Here is a 22,768-nt window from a genome sequence, read left to right on the forward strand (position 1 = left end):
CTCTTCATTTTGCGTCTAAACTTCTTATCAGTTACAAGTATACAATTTCTATGTCTGTTTGAGTACCTGATAAATCTCTCCTGATTATGCCTTGGATGCAAAGATGCTATATTATTTTGCTTTTGGCTATATCTAATAGTTGATAAAGTAAAAGTTTGTCTGTCGAGCTGGATGTGGTGGAACACACTTGAAACCCCAACACTCGGTAAGTGGAAGCAGGAGAATTAGGAATTCAAAACTACTTGGTTACTGTAGGGAATTTGAGGCTAGCCTGGGCTACATGAGACCCTTCCTCGAAAGAAAAACTGTTGGATAAATGTAGTGAAAAATACATGGAAGAGATTGATTGTCTTTACCTTGCTTTGGGGGTTAAGGATGTAGCTCATTGGTAGAAAACATGGCTAACACAAAACCCAGAGTATGAGTTCCAGAACCATAGGAAAAAAAGAGTAAGAAACCTGTTGTGGTAGGAGGAGTATTTGCTTATTGAGACAGGGTCCAGTGTGCAGCCTAGGATGGCTTGGAACTCAGTGTAACCCAGGCTGGCCCCAAACTCTTAATCCTTCTGCCTTAGCCTTTTGAGTGCTAGTATAGTTGTTCAACACCAACTCCAATTAATAATACAATAACAGTTCTCAAAATTAATTGATTCAGGATAGAAATTTTTAGTGTCAAAATAGGAAACTCTAGCCAGGGATGTCCAGCAGCGTCTTCATGAAATGGTGTACTTAAATAAATATCCACTGTGTGCACCCTTTTTAACCTCAAAAGGAAGCTGTCGTGGTCATTGCTAATCTTTTATATCTTCTTCCCTTCTTCCCTTCCCTTATCTTTTATTTTCCAACAAAGCTTTTAGAATTGTGTGTGTGTGTGTGTGTGTGTGTGTGTGTGTGTGTGTGTGATTATATACATCGTTGTTTATTTTTCCCCCTCCTTTGCTGTTAGGCTAAGCATTCTCAGGTATGGGAAATTAGTTTATGGTGTTTTTCTGGTGCATAGGTACCTAGATATTTGGTTTGATATACACAAAATTTACATCAGAAAGGTTTCATAATATAGATGTCTTAATTATTCACATGTTATAGCCCACACCTCTTCTTACCTTGCACTGTTTCTTTGATATCACAGTCTTACTCAAATGTCAGTGGCTCTTGGTTGAGGCTTTGGTGGAGAATTTATTGCTTTGTGGTTTTTTAATCTCAGTTGTCTCTTGCAGAAGCAGAGAAGTGGTTTCTACGTAGATACTTGGTGCCAGAGTGGGAGTATGTGTCTCATCTGAATATTGTGTATATTCTCTGTATATTCAGGGACATATTTTATATCTGATTGCACATGTAATAGCATCTCAGAATTAGCATGTACAAAACTAATGTCATGATTATTTTTCCCACAGCTGTTTCCACCCCTGTCTTGACTATACAGTAATGGAATTTCATCTTTTAAGTGGCCAGTTATGAAACTGACCATGAGGATTTGAGGCCTGAAGTGATGCACAGATTTTCCGTCTGAGGAGCCATGGGGTTGCACTGTCTTTTCTCTAATGTCTGAGTGCTTCCTTTTGTGCAGTTCATGGCAGATAGTGAAAGAGAAAGGGTAAGGAGAGAAGTGCCCCCACCCCCTTTGTTTTTAATAGGAGCACACAGAATAGTGCATGCAAAAGGCATGGGACTCTATAACCCCATCTTTGAAGTTGCTCAGATCGAAACCTTGCTTTGGAGTAACTCTTCACTGCTTGCCCATATAATCAGCAATTCTTGCTGCATCTACCTTCAGAAGACATAGCATTTTAGCATTCTGACTGCCATGACCCTGGTAATGGGCCCCATAGGCTCATGTGTTGGAGTGCTTAGTCACCAGGGAGTGGAACTGTTTGGGAAGAATTAGGAGGTGAGACCCTCCTGGGAGGAGATGTACCACTGGGGGTCAGCTTTGAAGTTTAAAAGTCCCCCACAAAGCCAGGTCTCTCTTGCTACCTGCTACCTGTAGATCAGGATGTAAAGCTCAGCTACTGCTCCAGTGCCAGCCTGTTTCTTGACGGATGGTCATGGGCTAACCCTCTAAAACATAAACCCCTAGTTAAATGCTTTCTTTTTTAAGAGTTGCCTTGGTCATGGTGTCTCCTCACAGCCATAGAACACTAAGTCACCTATATTAAAGATTCCTTAAGGCCAAATAGTTGAATTCTGTGATTGTAGACAATTAAAATGTTGCTACAGAGCAGAGTAGACTACTTGGACTACTTAGTAGTCCCTTTGTAAGCCAGTGATTGCCGCTCCTGTGCAATCAGCATCCATGTGCCTTGTGACTAACTAAACCAGCAGTTCTCAACCTGTGGGTCCCAGGTGCCCCAAAAGGCCAGTGGAACACAAAGATACTTATTTATGATTCATTACACTGCATTAGAGTTACAAAGTAGCAAGAAACATAATTTTACAGTTGGAAATCACTACAACATGAACTGTATTAAAAGGCTACAGCATTAGGAAGGTTGAAAACCACTGGTCTAAACTTTTAAAGTTGTATTATCAGACTACTAGGTTCTTTTGGAATCCTGACTGGGTTCCCCTGTTTGCTGTAACCTGTGTATCTGTGGTTCTTACTATTAGCTTTGGTAAATGCCTTGGCTCATATAAGCTACCTAGCTAATACAGTCTTATGTAACCATTTTCACAGTGAAACATGTCCTCCAGGGGAATTTGAATATGCATTTCAGGCCGTAGCCATTCATACTTACCTCAAGAATGAACTGTCTTTGTCTCCCTTTGAGATAAGAACTATTTTGGTTTTTGTTGTTTGTTTCTTTCTTTCATTGATGGATCTCTATAGAGGAAATTTCTTGTTGTTTTGAGCCAATCTAAACCTAAAATCTAAAGAGATTTTACAATACTGTTGGTCAGATTACACCATTCCTCTGCTTAAACCCTTTCTGTCCTATTTTCTGTCTTCACTCATAATAAAGGTCACATTCCCTAATGTGGCTTTTGTAGAACCCTAATTACATCAACTCACTGGCTCACTGTTCTCTATTCTCTGGACTTCTTGGGGATCCTTGAACACGCTGCCATTTTCCTCTCAGGACCTTTTCCTCTGCTCTTTCATCTCAAGCACCATCCTCTTCCTCTTAACTTCTGCTACACTGTGCTGATCACATGTCTCATAGGACTTCTAGTCCTGTTCTTGCCTGCATTATTTTATTTTGTTTATTTTTCTTTCATATATTACATCCTGACTTCAGTTTTCTCTTTTTCCTCTCCTCCGTGTCCTCCTCCCCCATTCCCCCTCCCCGGCATATCTGCCAAGCTTCCTGCCTGCATCTTTTCCTCTTGGGTATTCACCACATTCTGACTGCATGTTATACATAGATCTCCTTTGAGGGAGTATGGTAGGCACTGCAGCAGTGAAGAGACCAAGACAAATCTTGTAAGAGAGAAAACATTTAATTGGGGCCTGGCTTACAGTTGCAGAGATTTAGTTCATTATCACATGACAGGGAGCATGGGAGCAGGCACTTGAGTAGTACCTGAGGGCTTTACATCTTGATCCATAGGTGGAGAGACAACTTGACATGGGCTTTTGAAACCTCAAACTTAGGTCAGACATGGTAGTGTATTCAGGAAACAGAGGCAAGTGGATCTCTGGGAGTTTGAGGCTAGCCTGGTCTACACAGTAAGTTCTAGGATAGCCAAATAGTAAAACCCTGTCTCAAAAGAAAAACCTCAAAGTCTGTCCAACAGTGACACACTTTCTCCAACAAGTCCACTCCTACTTCAACAAGGCCATACTTCCTAGTCCTTCTAATCCTTTCAAACTGTTCCTGGTGACAGCATTCAAATACATGAGCCTACAGGAGCCATTTTAACTCAAACCACCACAGGGAGGGATTTGTAATTTAGCTTATTATATCCTTCTAGACTCTAGAGAAAAAGTAGACACTTGTGAGTAAATGAATCACAATTTGTTTTCTTTAATTTGGTAATAACTGAATGCAGCAGCATCCTTGCTTTCCTGGACTAACTTTTCTTTTTATGAATCTATGGCTAGGTTTATAATTTACTCTGGATTTTACATGAGAATTTGTAAATTACATATAGATGTCTATGATACTCTAATTTTAAATTTTGTACAGTTTTGGTGGTGTCCCCTTCTTGATTTTCTGCAGTGGTGTGGTATTTTTAAGATATTCTTTATGATAGAATGTTTATCATAAACATTTATCATAAACTGGACCTGGTGTTTTGTTTACAGCTGAGTCTTGCACTGTATTATAGCTCAGGCTGGCTTTGAGCATATATCCTCCTAGCTTAGTGTCCACTGTTGGGACTAGGGGTTGGGACAATACACTGTGTGGTTTTACTGGTTGCGAGAATGTTACTTCTTGCAAAATATATAACTTTAAAGTATATATAAAGCTTGTGTCCTTAAAAAGAAATAGCAGATGGGGGCAGGGGGAGGCCTTCAAGTCTATAATAATCCTCATTCCTGACAGCTATCCCAAGCATTGATTCCTCCGAATCCACTCCTTTCCCTCCCTGATTCAGATTATAACTGTTCAGATTTCTTTTATAACAAGACCTGGTCTCATGTATCTCAGGCTGACCTTGATACTGCTGTGCGGCTAAGGATGACCTTGTTCTCCTGACCATCCTGATTGTGGGACTATACATGTGGGATAAGAATTGAACCCAGGACTTAATGCACTGTAGGCAGGTAGGCAAGCTTTCTGACAACTAAGTTCCCTTTGTTTTTATTTATAGGTCCACTCAGTTTGTACATTACTGACATGTATGTTCATGTATGTTCCTAAGTATGTTCTTCAGAGTTCCTTTTAAAAATATTTCTCTTGGGTTGGGGATTTAGCTCAGTGGTAGAGCGCTTGCCTAGCAAGTGCAAGGCCCTGGGTTCTGTACCCAGCTCCAAAAAAAGAAAAAAAAATTCTCTTATACTGTCCTTGTTTTTTTACTGACTTGTTTTTGTTTGTCATTTCTGAGCTTGATCTGTGAGAAGTTTAATTAGAATACTTTATAGTGTATACTATCTTGTGTGACTGATGGTTGGTCTGTTGTACACTTGTATTTGGCTGTTTCTCGTTGTGGTTTTGGCAAACTGTTGCACTGAATTCATGTCTCTCCGCACAAGTATGTATTGGCTTCTCTGTGGTGTGTGTTTCCACAGTGAGACCGAGTGATCGCTGTTGTTCTAGACCGAAGACTAAGTCAGCCAGCCTGGTTTCCAAAGCAGCTGTCTGAATGCGCTCTCTCCCTAGTGGTGGGTCAGAATGCCTCTTGCTCTGCCTTGAGTACTGTGGATTGGAAATTGCTCGTTTTCCTTCCATTCTTATATTGATGTAATCAGTGTACAGTGAAATTAACCCTCTTTGTGTACAGGCATTCAGATCTGAAGAGTTTTTTTAAAAATTCATTTGATTATCTTTGTATTTTAGTACAGTTTAAATGTATGCTGTTACAGTGTTGAGTGGAGTTGGCTCCAGGAAGTACTGCTGCTGCATGCTTGTCCATCCCCATTCAGTGGCGAATTGTATGAGATCACAAGCACGTGCACCAGTAGTCCTTCCTACCTTAGTTAAGTTATAGAGCAATCCCTTACCACTTTCATCCCCAGCATATAGCAACTACCGGTCCATAGTTTGCCCGTGCGCTGCTGCTTTTTCAGAATATCATATAAATGGAGTCATGCGTTCTATAATCTTTTGATCCCCCTGGTTACAGAAGGTTTTAAGCCACCATGTGGGTGCAAGGAACTGAACTTGGGTTGACAAGTTTTATTTCCTCCCCCCTTTTTTGAGACATGTTTCTTTGTATATAGCCTTGGCTGTTCTAGACCTTGTTCCATGGGCCAGTTCACCTCTGTCCTCCAAGTGCTGGCATTAAAGGTATACACTACCTCCTCTCACCTTGAAGCAAGTGTTTGTAACCACGGAACCATCTCTCCAGACCCAGCAGCCCTTTAAGTTATGTGTATGCATGCGTCTCTTTGTATACAAGAGTATGGGTACCCTTGGAGGTAAGAGGCATTGAATTCCCCTGGAGTTGAGAGCTCCCAAACAGCACTAGGAATAGAACCAAGTTCTCTGGGAGAGCAGAAAGCAGGTTTAACTACTGGGCCATCTCTCCAGCTCTTGAACGCTGACTATTTTTTTCACCTTTATTTTTATTTTATGTGTATGACTGGTTTGCCTGTGTTATTTTGCATGCAGTGACTTTAGAAGCCAAAAGAAGGCATTGGAATCATGACTACCATCCCCCAACGCCCAACCCCAAGTTGCAAATGGTTGTTAGTCGCCTGCCATACAAGTTCTTGGAATTGAATGTGGGTCCTCTAGGAGACCCAGTAGTACTCTTAACCATTGAGCCCTGCCTCTGGACTTTAATGTAGTTGTTATGATTGAATTCAAATCTACCCTGTTTATCTGTTTCCTAGGTAATTTGTTCTTTGTCATGGTTAGCTTTTTAATTGTAGCTCTACATTTCTCAGAGCTTGCCTGATATTTTATAACTGTGAAGTTATCAAACAAAAGATATTCCCTATGTAATTTCATATAAAATGCAAGGTCCATGTAATACTTTTCCATTTAACTCCTTTTCAGTTGCGTGTGTGCGTGCGTACATGCATGCATGTGTTTATTCATGTATACAAGCATGCTATAGCATACACACTTAGGTTAGTAGACAGCTTGCAGGAGTTGATTCTCTTCGTCTACCACGTAGGTCTTAGGGGACTCAGGTTCCCACGCTAGGTGGCAAGTGCTTTAATCTGCTGAGCCGTCTCCCTAGCCAAGACACTTTTAACTAAATAAGAAAATTCTAAGTCGAACGTTTTTTTCCTTTGAGCATTTCAAAGGTATTAATTCCCTGTCTCCTGATTTGCATGGTTCCTGATAGCAATCTACAGTGAATATTATAGTTGTTCTATTACACTGGTAAGATTTTTTTTTTCATTTTAAAAAATGTAATCATTATTACTATGTATATGAGAAAGGAAGGAGTTTTTTAACACTGTGGTTATTTCCTGTCTTTCTGGACTGGTATTCTGTGTGTATATTTATCAGCCAAACCCTAGGTTTGTTCCCAGAATCATAAGAAAATAAAATTTTCTGATAGCAATGACTCAGTGATAGTATTAATAAGAACCAAACCCTTGGTTTAATCTCTACCCCTGAGGGAAAAATTGTCAGTCCTTGAGTTGAAACACGCTGATCTCAGCAGATTCCCACTGCCGTCCGTAGTCCATTTGCTCCTCCTCTGTTGGCTTTGCTTTGTTCTTGTGAGCGTCCTTTATTAGGGGTCTATTTTTTTTTTTTAAGATTTATTCATTTATTATATAGAAGTACACTGTAGCTGTCTTCAGACACACCAGAAGAGGGCATCAGATCTCTTTACAGATGGTTGTGAGCCACCATGTGGTTGCTGGGAATTGAACTCAGGACCTCTGCAAGAGCAGTCAGTGCTCTTAACCGCTGAGCCATCTCTCCAGCCCTATTAGGGGTCTCTTGTGGTGCAAACTACTTGGCGTATCCTAAGACCCCTGTTTTGGATTAATTTCATATGGACAGCTTCTTCCCTTTGATGGTATTTCATTGTTTAGTGATTTGGTTTTTGTTCTTGTTTCTTAGATGTTTTAAATTTAAATATGAGTATTTTGCAGGTATGTTTGTGCACCGTGAAGGTATAAAGTCTCATGGAACTTGGATCTGGACTTCAGATAGTGTTGACCTACTGTGCTAGTGCTAAGGGCCAACTCAGCTCCTCTAGAATGACATGAAAGTTGTCTAATTGTTGTTGGTTTTGTTTTTGTATTTTTGAGACAGAGTCTCATATTAGCTCTTGCTGTCCTGGAACTTGTGGATCAAGATGTTCAGGCTGGCCTCAAACTCAAACTACCTTCCAAGCGCTAGTAAAGGCAATGCACCACCATACCTGGCTTAGAGCAGTTTTTAATGCTTGCTTTAAACATTTTTGTTTTTAGTGCTGTGAAGTTTGTTGTAGTGTGTGTTTGAATAAATTACATTTGGGAGACCCACACCTTTGATTGTAGCTACTTTGTCTAAGGATCATGTCCATGTCAGACTTTCCCATTCTGTCTTCCATACTTCTTGTGATGGTTAATCTTCATTGTCAGCCTGACTGGACTTAGGGTCATGTAGGAGACACACCTCTGGCTGTCCTGAGTATGTTTCTAGAGATTAGCTAAAGAGAGATTACCCTGCATGTGATGTGCATGTCACCATGCTGTAGGCTGGGGCCCTGGACTGAGTAGGAAGAGAAAAGAGAAGAGTTGAGCGTCATCATTGCATTCTTTCTGCTCTCTGCTCAGCCTCCCTGGCTGCTCTTCTCCACCGTGAGTCTAGACTCTGTGAACAGGAGCCAGAATACTGTTTAAACTTCGTTCATGTCAGGAATGCTAACTTAATACACTGTTTTCTCCTACTGCTATCTATGTCTTCTTTCCTACCCTTGTTCTATGTGTCTTCCTCTCCCCTTCAGGATGATACTGAACTCTTGATCTTCCTGTGCCTGCATCCAGAGTGTTATTACTGGCAGAGATCACCATACCCAGCCTTTTTATTTTATTATTTTTATTTATTTTATTTTGACTGTGTTTTGTGACAGAGCCTTAGGTAGCTTTAGCTGGTCTAAACTTGCTGTGTAGCCAAGAATGACCTCGAGTTTCTACTTCTCAGGTGCTGGGATTTACAGGCAGGGGACTACCATGTTCACCCTGTTCTTTTTGTATTATAGTCTGTGAGGTTTTTTCTTTTGTATGTTTGTAACAATGTCTCACTGTTTCCCTAGACTAGGCTGGCCTCAAACTCCAAAATCTCCATACCTTCAGTGTGTTGAGATTACAGGTCTGTACCACCATTCCCCATTTTATATGATGGCTGGGGTTCAAACCCAGGTTACTGTGCATTTTAAGCAAACACTTATCAGTTGAATTGCATCTGTAACTTTGGGGTTTGTTTTTCTGAGTGAGAGCTTTTCACTAGGATAGTGGTTAAAGTTTCAATTGAGCCTGTCTGATTTGTTTGTCCTCCAGCTGCCTTTCAGCTAGGCTCTTATATCATCTTCCTGAACTACTTGGGAAGAGCAACCTTAGTTAGAATCCATACTTTTGAAATAGAAGTTCAGTTTTTGAGGCTTTTTTTATTTTTTAAGATTTATTTATTCATTTTATATATATGAGTACACTGTTGTTGTCTTCAGACACACCAGAAGAGGGCATCAGATCCCATTACAGGCGGTTGTGAGCTACCATGTGGTTGCTAAGAATTGAACTCAAGGACCTCTGGTAAAGCAGTCAGTGCTCTAATTGCTGAGCCATCTCTCCAGCTGGAGGTGATTCTTTGAACCCTGACTTCTAACATCTGACAACTTTTTTGCAGACTGTAGATTGGGCTGTTAGGTTTGTGTGTGTGTGTGTGTGTGTGTGTGTGAGAGAGAGAGAGAGAGAGAGAGAGAGAGAGAGAGAGAGAGAGAGAGAGAGAGAGAGAATATGATATGAATGAAGTATATGTATGTGTGTTGTACTAGTCTGTCTGTACTGCATTTGTGCTTGGTGCCCTCAGGCCAAAAAAAAATTCCGACCTTTTCAGACCATAGTTACAGACAGTTGTGAGCACCGTGTGGTTGCTGGGAATTGAACTTGGGTACTGGAAGTGTATCCAATGCTCTTAAACTGTTGAGCTGTCTCTCTAGCCCCAGTGACTTCTGATACTTCATACATCCAGTTCATTTCAATTTGCCTCATTCTCTTTTGGCATTAGGGTAGCTCCCCACCTCCAGAACCCTCTGGCTTTATTAGCTCTTAGTTGGCTTTGGGTGGCTTCTTTGTTTTTATTATTACGGAATTTTTCCCTTGCTTTTGGGCCTGCCCGTTTTTTTGTGTTTGGAATATAGGAAACTTTATGTTGGGCCTGTCTGCTATATTCAGTGGATGGTCTGTTCCACATTTGTTCATGTTTTATAAAACTGGTATAACTCACTGAGGCAGGAAAGTTTCTTACAGTCCAGCATGGCCTTGGTGGGGACAGATTGACAGCAGGTATGGACCTCCATGAGTATTGATGGTTGCCATGGGCTTAAGGCTTTTTGGTAGAATAATGTACATATTTTCTCAGTCCTCTAAGGAATGTCTTCCCTGTTAACAGTAATGACTCCTTGATAATCTGAGATAGCATGAGTCTGGGACGCAAAGGTGTGGCTGATGTCTCAGCAAAATGGTAAAAACTGGGACGTTCAGGACAGCCCTTAAGGCTGTGGAAAAGAACTCTAAATACATGAATTCAAAAATAAATAATTTCTCAACTATTCGGAAAATAAGGATGCAATATGAATTATGAGGGAATACATGAATCTAAAGCAACAAAGGCAGCTGCATTAATGAGTCAGATTGTCAGAAAGATACAAAGGCAGGCAGACTCCTGAGTTGAGGATCAGTCTGAGACAGAGCAAGGTTAGGCCCAAGTGTGGTAGAAATGGTAATTTCAGAATGGGGTCCCAACCAGTTGCTTTAGCCTCTGTGCTTAACAGAGGCAGGCAGATCTCTGAGTGCTTTTGCAATGTTAAAAGGAAATGCGTGCTTGCTGTCCCCTAAGAATTAAGGGGCTGGGTCACTGGATGCTGATTCATGGAATAATAAAAAATCTGACGTGAATGACTGTATTGATATATAAAATAAAAGACTAGGTTTATGATCTGCAGGAGATAAGCTATCCAGGGAAAGTGTTTAGAACAGCAAGAGAGAACTGCTTGGAGAACTGTCTCGAGCAGAAAATAGAGAAAGCTGTCTAGAGATCTCAGAGAGAGCATGAAAGCATAACAGAGAGAAAGCTGTCTGGAAGCTGTCTCCAGCCACCTTACGATTTGACTTCAAGTCATTTTGTTTCACCACTCCTAAACACCCCTTTCTCAGAACCCCTCTCCAAGCCAAGGCTGGTCCTTGGCAATTTCTGAGTTATCTTAGGGTCATGAGCTGTAGGTGGCAGCATATTGCATGTAATGCTCCATCAGTGGTATCACCTACTCATGTGTTTGTCAGGTTTCTCTCACTGTAGTGAGATACTCAGGGTGCTGATAAAGACACAATGCTATGACTTGGCAGGTAATGTATGAGAATCCAGGGATTTATTGAAAAGACAGTATGGGATATGTACAGTGATCATGGGAGATACGTGTGGTGGTATGTGCCTACAAATTAAGTGCTCAGATGGGCCAGCATAGATTATCCCCATTCTTTCGGCCTATGATGAGACATATCTTTGTATTTTGGCAGAGCAAAGCAACTTAGCTCATGTCTTCTATAGAAAAGAAATACAACATGGCTTCCATAGTCTCCAGGGCATGCCTCCATTGTTCTCAAGCCTCTTACTAGAACATATTTTTCTTTCCTTCCCAATAGCACCAACACAAGGGATCAACCCTTTAACACTGCTGTTAGAGGGAGTCTTAAGTTCTCAACTGTGGTACGTAGCAATCCTGACTTTCTAATGTTTCCATGACAATATTGGAGTGATAAATTATAGCTCAAAATCTGTTTCTACTATTTCTCTTACATGTATATGTCTGCTTTGTCTACTTAGTTCAAACCAAGGTACCCCCCTATTTCCCATCCCATGTTTTTCAGGATCTTGCTAAGGCTGGGCTTAACTCGTGGTTCATCTATTTCAGCCTTCTAAATGCTGAGATTACTGTGCCCACTCTCACCCTAGGTTTTTGGTGAAAATTCACAAATTATACTGTTTGTGATTTTTTTAAAATTATATATATTTACATAATTAGTATTGTCACGTGTGGTAATCAGGACAGTTTATGAGAATCAGGTTTTTTCCTTCTATCCTGTGGGTCCCAGAGATTGAAGTTGGGTCCTCAGGCCTGGCAACAGGCACTCTTAGTAAGCCAACACCTGGCCTTTATGTGTGTCTGTGTGATTTGGTTTTTGTTTTGTTGTTGTTGTTGTTGTTTTGTTTTGTTTTGTTTTTTGTTCTTTTGTCAGAGCCATGGGGTGAGTATTTTTATTAGGCACAACTTGGAGGAGAACCAGAAGTATATTTGCTGTTTGGTTCTGTTTTAAATGGAACTATTAATAAATTACATATGTAGTGGCTCTAGAGACTTTGTTTAGTCAAAAATTGACAGAATGGTTGGGCAGTGGTAGTGCACACCTTAATCCCAGTAGAGGCAGGCAGATCCCTTGAGTTTGAAGACAGCCAGGGCTACACGAGGGACCCTGGTCCCCCACCCCACCCCCAAGCCAGAGTGACTTTCTTTTCTTTTCTTTTCTTTTCTTTTTTTTCCTCTCCCCCGGAGCTGTGGACCGGACCCAGGGCCTTGCGCTTGCTAGGCAAGCGCTCTACCCACTGAGCTAAATCCCCAACCCCCAGAATGACTTTCTATGAATTACTTGTTTCTGAACCTCGGCCTATACAGTGGTTATTATAGCTGACAGTTAACTGAGCTGATCGGAATTGAACTCAGCTTTTCATGTAATGTCATTTAAAAAGACATTCAATTTGGAAATAGTTCTAAACTTGAAAAAATTGACACTTAACACATTAAATGATACGAAACAGAGTTTTAGCCCATTTACCCAGATTAATCTATTAATATTTAGCTGTCGCTAGGATTGAATGTTCAATTTGCTTTTCAATTTGTTTCTACATCTACTGAGATATCTGATGATTTTAAAAATCAGTCTGGGGGGTTAGGGATTTAGCTCAGTGGTAGAGCGCTTGCCTAGCAAGCGCAAGGCCCTGGGTTCGGTCCCCAGCTCCGAAAAAAAAAAAAAAAAAAAAAAAAATCAGTCTGAATGTCACCCTCTTTGTATTTCTGTGACAAAATTTACTTGATCGTGATGTTTCCTTATTTATATTGTTGGATTCAGTTGTCAGAATCTGTTAACAATTTCTATGTCCATCTTGTAAGACATACTGGTTTATATATCTTACGTATTTGTCTGATTCTCAAATAAGAGTAGTAATACCATGCTAGTCTTATTGAAGAATTATTGGGAAGTATTGCTTCCTTTACTGTTTGGTAAAATTCACTAGTAAAGCTAGTGAACTCAGAGTGAGTCATTTACTTACTGTTTACAAGGTAGGTTCTCATGTAACCCAAGCTAGCCTAGAATTCACTTTGTAACTTAAGATGATACTGAATTTCTGATCATCCTGCCTTTACCTCCCAGTTGCTGTAATTATAGGTGTATGCTACCATACTGGTTTTAGGTAGTTCTAGATATCAAAGTAGGGGCTTTTATTTTATGCATGTTAGGCAGGTACTCTGTAAACTGAGCTACAACCCTAACACATCTAAGCTTTTATTTTCAGACAGAGTCTTAATTATTGTATCCTTGGTGGCTTCTAACTCAATGTGTAGATCAGCCTGGTATTTAACTTGAGACCCTGAAGATTTACTTAGAAATTTCCACCAAAGCTGGGCATGGTGGCGCATGCCTGTAACAACACTATTGGGAGAGTTGAAGGCCATTGTTGTAAAGGTGTGTGTGATTACTAGGGGTGTTGCTGATCTGACTACTCAGGCTAATGCTAATGGTCTCTACTTTAGTGATCTTCTCACAGAAGTAGTAGTTGGTTTCATTTACTTTTTGTCTGGTTGACTTAAAAGCATTTTTATTTCTTTGTTTTTTGGCTTGATTTGAATTTAGCTTGTTCTTTTCCCCTCTCCAGTGTTTTATGATGGGGATTTGGGTCATTTATTAACGATAGACAACATCTTTCTATGTTTCTTTGATTTCATCTAACTTATTTAGGAATGTGGTCTGTAGTTTCCTAATACTTGGGGACTACCCAGAGCTCTTTGATGGGGACAAGTAAGTACATTGTGGCATGTATGTTTTGAATCTTCTCAACTTTTTGAGGCTTGTTTATGGCTGGTAGTGTGTGTTCTTATAAGTGCCTCATAGGCACCTATATGTGTGTGCCACTGTTATGGTGTTCACATAGTGATGAGTGGGTCTGTTCGTTTTGTTTGTTTGTCTTTTGGCCAGCAGTGGGGGGTTGTACTTGCTGAGTAGATTTTGAAATTTGCTTATAATATACATAAATGTTTTTTGACAAATTTGTCAATTTGAAATGATTGCCTTTGTATCTGGCAATGGTGTTTGATCTAAAATATATGTTTGTATATAGTGTATATGTGTGCACACACATTTATGAGCATTGTCAGACAGAGGTCAATGTTGTGGGTATCTTAAATGTAAGTGGAGGTCCAGGATGGGCGTTTTTAGGTTTTTGGCCTCTTACTCATGAAATTGAAATGAAGGGCTCACACAGATTTACAAAAGAAGCAAGATAATTTTATTGGGAGGAAAATTGTCACACAGATTTAAGACAAAGATGTTATCAGGATTGATGACGTTATCAGGATTGATAGCAGACCATGAGTGAAAGCATCGGTAGCTTAGGTGATTGGGGCTTTCTTTTATGGGGCCCAAGAACAGGGGGAGGGCAGTACTAAGGAGTCAAGTATGAATAGTTATCTTTTGAATGATAGATTATATAATTCTCTACTGTGCTCATCCGTCCTATAATCATACGCACACCCAGTTATGCATAGTTGTGAGAATGTGTACATAGGGATTCTCACTGAAAGTTCACTAATGGACATGATTTGCCTTACTGTGCACACACCAAAAAGTAGTTCAGGCCAGACTGGCATTTCTATTCTTCATACTCAAGTATTTGGGAATGCACTTGATTAGAAACTGTCCATATGTGTGTGTGAAAACTTTAGTATTGTTTAGAGGTGAAAGTTGTACGGGTAGCCCATTGAAGATGGAGGCCTGAAGAGTTCTGAGGATGTGGGTATTTTGCTTAGAGAGGGGTATATGTGGGTGAAGGAACTAGGCTGTCAAGTGCATTATTGTTAGGAGAATGTGCATAAACAAATCAAATGCGCTAATTTCATGATTACATAATTTCAGTACATGTCCACATTAGCTTTAGAACCTACTGCTCACAGACTGGTTAGAATGGCTCACCAGCTAGTTCCAAGGATCTGCCTGTTACCAGCTACACTGGGCTCTAGTTACAGATGCATACGACTATACCAGGCTTTTTCTTAGGGCTGGGGACACCAAATGAAAGTTTTCATGCTTGTGCACTGGACAGTTTGCCAAGTGAGCCATCTCCACTGACTTCCAATCTACACCTTTTCCTTTAAGCACGGAAGCTTTTCAAGTGTTTACCTGGAATGTATTTTTCTATCCTTTTACTTTGTGTACGGTGAATTTACAGATGTCATGTTTTGTTACAATTTGTTTTACTCAATTTTTTTTTTTGACAGTTGTGTGGTTTTTTTTTTTTTTTTTTTAACAAGACGAGGTCTCATGTAACTCAAGCTGTTTTCAAACTTGCTGTGTAGTTGAGAATGACCTTCTGCCTCCAAAGAACAGAGACTGACAGTTTTACTTTTTTCTTTTTCTAAAAAATTTATGTCGATGTTTGTGTGTCTGAGTATATGCCACATATATGCAGGTGCTGACAAATGTCACAGGAGGTGTCAGTCCCCTGGAGCTGGAGTTAAAGGCAGTTGTGAGCCATCTGATAGTGGTGCTGGGAACTGGACTCAACCTCCAGAGGACCAGCATGTACTCCTAACAGCTAGTAAAATCTTTGTTTGCCCAAGAACAACATTTCGTATGTTCTTTTTTACTTGTATGTAGCTTTCTGGTATCCTTTTCTTTCTGCAGAGGACTTTTTATTTTGTTGTAGCATAGATCTATAGGTATATTTTTAAGCTTTGGGTATTTGAAAAAAAAAATGTTTTCCCCTATAGGCTGTCTTTGCTTGATAGAGAATTTTTTATGTAGACTTTTTTTTTTTTTTTTAAGACTTTGCACTGTGGCTTCCATGATCTATGATGAGAAATCTTGTTTTAATTGTTCTCAATGAGTAACATCTTTTTGGCCTTCCTAGTTAATGTTAAGATTTAAAAAAAAAAAAAAAAGGGTTCACCATTAAAGACTATTTGCTGCTCTTGTAGAGGACTAAGGTTCAGTTCCATTACCCACATGGTAGTTCATAGCCATCTGTAACTCCAGTTGCAGGAGACATGACACCCTTTCTTATCCTCTGTGGGCATCATGTATATATGCATGGGGCACAGACTCATGCAGATAACATACTCATACACATAAAATTATAGAATTTTAAAGTATGTGTGTGGGCAGATTGCTTGGTGCTGGTACATGTATGCCACTTTGCATGTTGTAAGTTAGAGGCAACTTGAGGGGCTTGGCTCTCTCCATCCTGTGAGTTCCGGGATGGAGCTCAGGCTGTACTGCTCAGTGGCAGATACCTTTTTATGGAGGCTCAGCTAGTTGCTCCACCCCACAAGATTTTCTTACTTATTTTTAACAATCCGATTGTGATGCAGCCTAGCACAGTTTGCTTCCCTATTTCTTGGTGTAGATTTTGTTTCCTGCTCGAATGACATTGGTTAATTCTTGAGATTCTGTATCCACTCCTGCTCCATTTGGAGACTTAATTACTTGTATGTTGGCTGTTTGAAATTATCCCACAATTCCTTGATTTCCTACAATTTTGCTTTAAACTTTTTTTTTTCTATTTTGGACTGTTCCTGCTGATAACATTTTTTTTCTAGTAGTGTTAAATCTGTTAACTCCATCCATGTCTGTTTTACTACTTTACCCAGAGGTATTCAGGTACACTTGTGCCTGTAGAGGCCAAAGAAGGACTTGGGTTTCTTCTCTCTGGTGCCATCCTCACCCCTTGCCCCAAACCACACCCTCGACCTAGAGCTCAACAAGTGAAACTTGCCTGGCTGGCCAGTGAGTCCCAGGGGTCTACCTCTCTTCCTGTCCCCAGAACTGAGGTCTGAAGTGCATGCCAACTTGCCTAGGTTTATGGTTTGCTCAGTTTTGCAACAAGGTCTCCATGTATCTCTGCTGGCCTGGAAGTCTACATGTAGATAAATCAGGCTGACCTCTAACTCAAGACACCTGCCTTCAGTTAGCTTCAGAGTTTAAAGGTGTGTCCTGGGAGGGTAGTTGTGTGTTTTATTTGTCTCTTTTAACTTGTGTCCTTGTGATAGAATTCAGGCCTTTATTGACTTCGCTGTCCCCAAATCCCCAGTTTTTAAAAAAATAAAACATTTTTTCTCCCAGAAATTCAGTTTATTCTTTACCTGTCTCTTTTTAATGGGTCAGTGATGAACACCTGAAATACAGTTATGGTTGTACTGCTTCCTCCTCTCCTCCCACCTTAATTTTCTTTGGCACCAGGGGTAATATAGGTGGGGTGGGACCTCCTAGGCTGGCCTCTAAGTCACTACATGATAAGAATGACCTTGAGCTTCCAGTATTTCTGCCTCTTTATGTAGAGTACTGGGATTTTAAACTTGTGCCGCCCTGGCTAATTTATGTGGTGCTGATAAGTAAACCCAGGGCTTTGTGTGCTAGGCAACTTTGCCAACTTAACCTGCATTCCAGCCCTAAAATTGTGTTGCATTCTTTTTTCAGTGTATTTGATAAGGAATTTTACCGTCAGTTTAAAATTGTCAGTTCTGCTGTTTCCTTAGTACTCTTTGCATTTGCTTCTCTGTAGTGAAACCAAATTACTTTTATGTCTTGCTAAAACTACATAAAGTCTGTTAAAGTCTGTTCATCAGTGTAACTTTGAAACATCTGTACAAGGAAAAATGACCTCAGAATGTTGGCTGTGCTGTAGGATTGGAGTCCATTGAAAAAATGCATTCGCTAGTTGCATTCGCATGTTTAATCTTTAGATTTAAAATATGCTCTCTGTGCCTTCTATTTTGGAATTACTGGTCCACTTGTAAAGTTATCTGGCCTGATGCTTGACTCCCTTGATTCTGTGTATATTAAAAGTTTTTGTGTGGGGTTGGAGAGATGGCTCAATGTTTAAGAGCCCCGAGTGCTTTTCCAGAGGCCTTGAGTTCAATTCCCAGCAACCACCTGGGAATCGCTCACAACCATTTGTAATGGAGTCTGATGTCCTCTTCTCGTGTGTCTAAATACAGTAACAGTGTACTCCTATACATACATACATACATACATACATACATCATTTAAAAACAAGTTTTTGTGTGTTTGCTATTAGCTTCTCAGCCCTCCACCCTTTTGTATAGGGGAGTTTTGTTCGGTTTTGGTGTGTATTTTGAGACAATTTTAGATATATGACTCAGATTAGTACAGGATTAAAGGTCCTAGTGATGGACCACAGTATAGGTGCACACCACCACACTTCACTTAGTGTTAGCTGTGCAGCAAGCGGTCCCAGAACTTAATGAATGTGTAGAACAACTTTTACTTTACTTATAGTTCTGTGGTTGCATGGTCTAGTTCCGTCAGCACAGATGATCTGGAAGCTAGATGTGTCAGAAGACTCTCTCAGATGATCTCTGATAAACCTTGTGCTTGTGTCATCTCTTTCCTTATGGGAGTGGGGGATTAGTGTAATTTGTGTTCAGCTGTAGGAGAAGCAAAGGTGAAGAGACTTTTCACATTTGATTGACAGTAACCGAAAAATGTTTTTCTGAGTAGGCCTGATTCAGTTAGATGAGGGTCTGATGTTCAGAAGTGGAAGATTGGAGCAAGTCTGCTGGCTTTGTAGATGCATGTTGGCATGTGTGAGGCCACGAGGCAAGGACTGTAACACTGGGAACAGAAAGTCAAGTCTGTGCTGAAAGTCCTGGGAGTGACCTTAGTCCTACATAGAAAATTCTCTACAGTAACTGTGTCCATACATTTCAAGAGGTCCTGAGGGTCCTGGAAGGAAGTGAGCCCTACTGACTTGAACTTTGTACCCCTCAGCAGGAGCTCCAGCCATGGTTGTGCCCAAAATTCTCACTGAAATAAAAATGTATGTTTAGGCTACTGAGTCTGTGGTAATATGTCATGTTGGGTAGCATATAATAGCCCTCCTCCCTTGTATGCTGTTGACTGGAGCTATTGGGAGACTGCCACAGGAATCACTTAAAGGTTTCCAGTAGCAGCAAGAGAGCAAGCTCCAAAATGTAAGTACATCTTAAGCCTCTGTGTCACACATTGTAGTTTTCAGCAACAGATAGTTTCGATTCCCCGTATCTGGCAGTTCTCACTGTGGAGGTGAGGAGTTGAGAGATCTTTGCCATGGATTAGGGATTGGCCAGCTATGCTAGAGCATCCTTAGTGTGTAGTGCCTCTGCAAAAGGCGTTAGTTAGCGTCTGTTAGTCATGTCAATTCCAAAGAGCAGAAGACATTTCTCTCACTGAGGGGAATTGCAAAGTCATTTTATAGAATAGAACATTGTCAGAACCATTCTGATAATCTGCCATGTGGCTTTTGTCGCTCAGTGTGCTGAATGTGAGATTTATCTGTTGCTGTTGGATACAGTAAGTAGTTCACTGTCACTGGTTAGTTCTGTTCTAGTGACTTGACAGGCTCACTCATGGAGAACATCTGCGTGTTACAAGGAAGATTCTGTGACTATCTCTTTACCAGTCTTGTATGGAGCGTCCTTTTGTTTTTCCAAGAACAAAGTGGTATTAAATGGCCAAGTTGTATGGTAGGGATACATGTGTATGTATGATGTATATGACTGTATATTTCTTTGTGTGTAAAGAAAGTACCTGTGTAGGTGTGTGCAGCCAGAGTTCAGTGTTTTCAGCCATGGCTCTCTACCCCAATCTGGAACTCACTGCTTCATGGAGACCGGTTGGTTAATGAGCTCCAGGAATCTCCACCTGTTTGTTCTGCCTCCCAAGCCAAGTGATTCAGACCTGCATTTTGTTTGTTCTGTTTTCATGTGGGTGCTGGGAATCCAACCTGAGGTACACCTGCCTACAAAGCAAATGTTTACCTACTGAGCCATCTCTTCAGTTCCTACATCTAACTTAAAACTAAGTAAAAACGTTATTTTTTTAAGGGGAATCAGAAAGATAGCAGCATTCCTGTGTATTCTCTACATAGTTCTCTCCAATATAAGTGTAGCCCAAAGAGTGTTCATTAATGATGCCTAAAACATTTGTAGACCACAGTGTCTTCTTAACAGTGTCGTAGGTTGGGCACCTCAGTTTTACACAATTGTAGTACATTTAAAACTAAGAAATTCACACTGGTACAGCACGGCTACTGCCAGAAGAGGCTTAAGGAATCGGTCCATCTGCTTTTTCTGTTAAGAACACAGTGTTGGATGTAACACTGCATTCAGTTGTCTTGTTTCCTTATCTAAGAGATCTTGCCTATGAGTCACTCATACCCTTAATTTACTAGTTATATGCCCTTTTGTTTATAGCCTTGTAATACTCAAAACTTTTGGGTTCTTTATGAGGCATGTCAGAGTGTCCTGGTGTGTCTGTGGGAGTCAGAAGACAGCTTGACAGAGTCTTGTCTCGTCTCTATGGGACCTGGGAATTGAACTCAGGTTGCCAGGTGTGATTGGGAAGCGCCTCTACCTACTGAGTTACCTCACTGTCCCAGACTCTTCTTCAAATTTGCTCACATTGGGCTTTGTTTTATGGTTCACTTGTAGACTGAGAGTGAAGGAAGGTGTACTCCTGAAATCCCAATTCTTCAAGCTAGCCTGGTATGCATAGTGAAATCCACTCTGATACTGTTACCATGGAAACAAATGTAATCATGTTGTATGAGTGGTTTTTTGTTTTGTTTTGTTTTGTTTTTCCTTAAAATAGATAGATTAGGTAGGTGCTAGGTAGATAGGTAGGTAGAGGTTGGGACTAGTGATAAGGTTAAGACTACATTCTATTGAGGGGACGGGAAGAAAAAAAATACATTCTATTATTGCAGAGGACCTGAGTTAGGTCCCCAATACCCATTGACTGAAAAAGTACAGCTCCAAGGGATTTGACACCATACACAAACACACACGTAATTGAAAACAAAAATAACCTTTTTGTGGTGGTGGTGGTGGTGGTGATTGATTGTGGGGTGGTTGTTTGGTTTTTGTTTGTTTGGTTTGGTTTGGTTTGGTTTTTGTTTTTTGTTTTTTTGAAGATGGAACCCTGTAGACCAGGATGGCCTCAAACAGATGTGCCTTCCTCTACCTCCCAAGTGTTGAGATCAAAGGCCTATGCCCAGCTTTTTCTTAGAATGATGATTTAGCCCTTAAATGGTGCCTAAACCCAGTGTATTGCATGATTAATCCCAACTGAAAAGAAGACTGAGGCAGAAAGAAGGTTGTGAGTTCAAAACCAGCTTGAGTTATATAGGGAGACCCTGTCTCAAAAACCAAGGGCTAAAGAAATGGCTTAGCAGTTAAAAGCACTTGTTACTCCTTCAGAGACCAGGGTTCATATCCCAGCATCCACATGGTAAATCCAGTTTTAACTCCTAATTTCAAAGGATCTGTTGCCCTCTGCTCATTCCCTGTGTGGGCACTATAGGAATATGATAGGTACACATGCAGACAAATGCCCATACCACACACAATAAAAATATATCTTCTTCTTTAAGTTTCTGAGTGTAGGGAAACACAGGTGTCACTCTTAAGTTTTTTTTTTCTACTATTCCTAGCATTTGTGTCATTTCTGGGTTGGTTTCAATTCTATAAGGATAATTTTTTAAGTATACATACATATCTTTATATGCCCAATGACTTTTTATTGGATGTCAGATGGTGCAGATTTACCTTTTTGGGTGTTATGTGTTAGTATCTCTAACGTTTAAGGAAGCCCCACTTTGTCATTGGGACGTTGGGGAGGTGGCTCACTCGCTGCTCCGTCTTGCAGGGCACTCAGGTTCCGTTCTTAGACCCAGATGGTGGCTCACGACCGCTTTTCATTTCACTTCTGTAGGGTTGGATTCCCTCTTCTGGCCTCTCAGGCAGCAGACGTGCATACAGTATACAAACCATACACACAAGCCAAACATTCATTAAATTTTTTAAATCTTCAAAATCAAAAAGTAAAAGATTTGTTAAGTTATATGGAAACCGTGGCAGATTTTGTAAGATCTCTCTGGCTAAGAAGCAGTGTGCTTGGTGCTCAGTTGTTAAGGTCAGGATTTTCCTTGCTTCCAAGGTTAGTTCCTTTTCTGAACCATGAGACTTGTTTTGACATTTCTGATCTGAGTAATGGACCACTATGCCAGGTCTTGTATAATGGCCAGTCACCTTTCTAACTTCTTTTGGCTTAAATGTAATCTTGGGTAGTTTCACTATACTTGTAGGTAGAACAGCAACACATTTGAGTTTTCCTCTGTAACTCTTCGACTGTCTCCTGTGGTATCCTGTCCCACAACGGCTGGCTACCTGAGTCTTTCTGCCATCCCAGCTGGTTTTTTCCAGTTAGGGCATCCAACATCCTTCTGCATAGTGCCTTTGAAAGTCTTTCCAGACAATAGTTCACAGTCAAACTCATGCCATGCCAAGATTTATCTTGGTTTTAGAAAATATGTTCATGTGATTATATCATGTGGCCAGACCTTTGTTTTTGAGAACTGTCATAGCCATAGCATGCAAAAAATACACCGACATTGCTTAATATTAATGCTATACATTCTTGAGGACTTTTAAAAACCTATTGTGTTATTACTTTGCCTGTAAATTATGGTAATGTTACCAGGAATAAAAAAAATGAATGAACTTAACCTATATAAAACACTGGGTGTGGCAGTGCCTGCTTGTAATTCCAGTACTAGGGAGGCTGAGACTGACGAGTCCTTGGAGCTTGCTGACTACCTAGCCAGCCTAACCAAATGGGTAGCTTTAGATTTGGTGAGAGATGGTCTTGGCTTTAAAAAAAGGGGGGT

The 22,768-nt window shown here is 40.5% G+C and overlaps 1 protein-coding gene across 9 annotated transcripts in view; it reads left to right on the forward strand.

The window, feature by feature from the left end:
• Asxl1 (ASXL transcriptional regulator 1) overlaps window positions 1-22,768 on the forward strand; it is a 67,937-nt gene that overhangs the window by 19,775 nt on the left and 25,394 nt on the right. For 3 of the 9 annotated variants that reach the window (XM_087652306.1, XM_087652305.1, XM_087652307.1), the window contains one exon: window positions 11,416-11,479. In XM_087652306.1, coding sequence (XP_087508432.1) covers window positions 11,416-11,479 — 64 coding nt within the window. 9 annotated transcript variants of the gene reach the window in all.

The sequence above is a fragment of the Rattus norvegicus genome, chromosome 3 (assembly GCF_021556685.1).
Source record: "Rattus norvegicus strain SHRSP/BbbUtx chromosome 3, alternate assembly SHRSP_T2T, whole genome shotgun sequence".
Classification (NCBI taxonomy): Eukaryota; Metazoa; Chordata; class Mammalia; order Rodentia; family Muridae; genus Rattus; species Rattus norvegicus.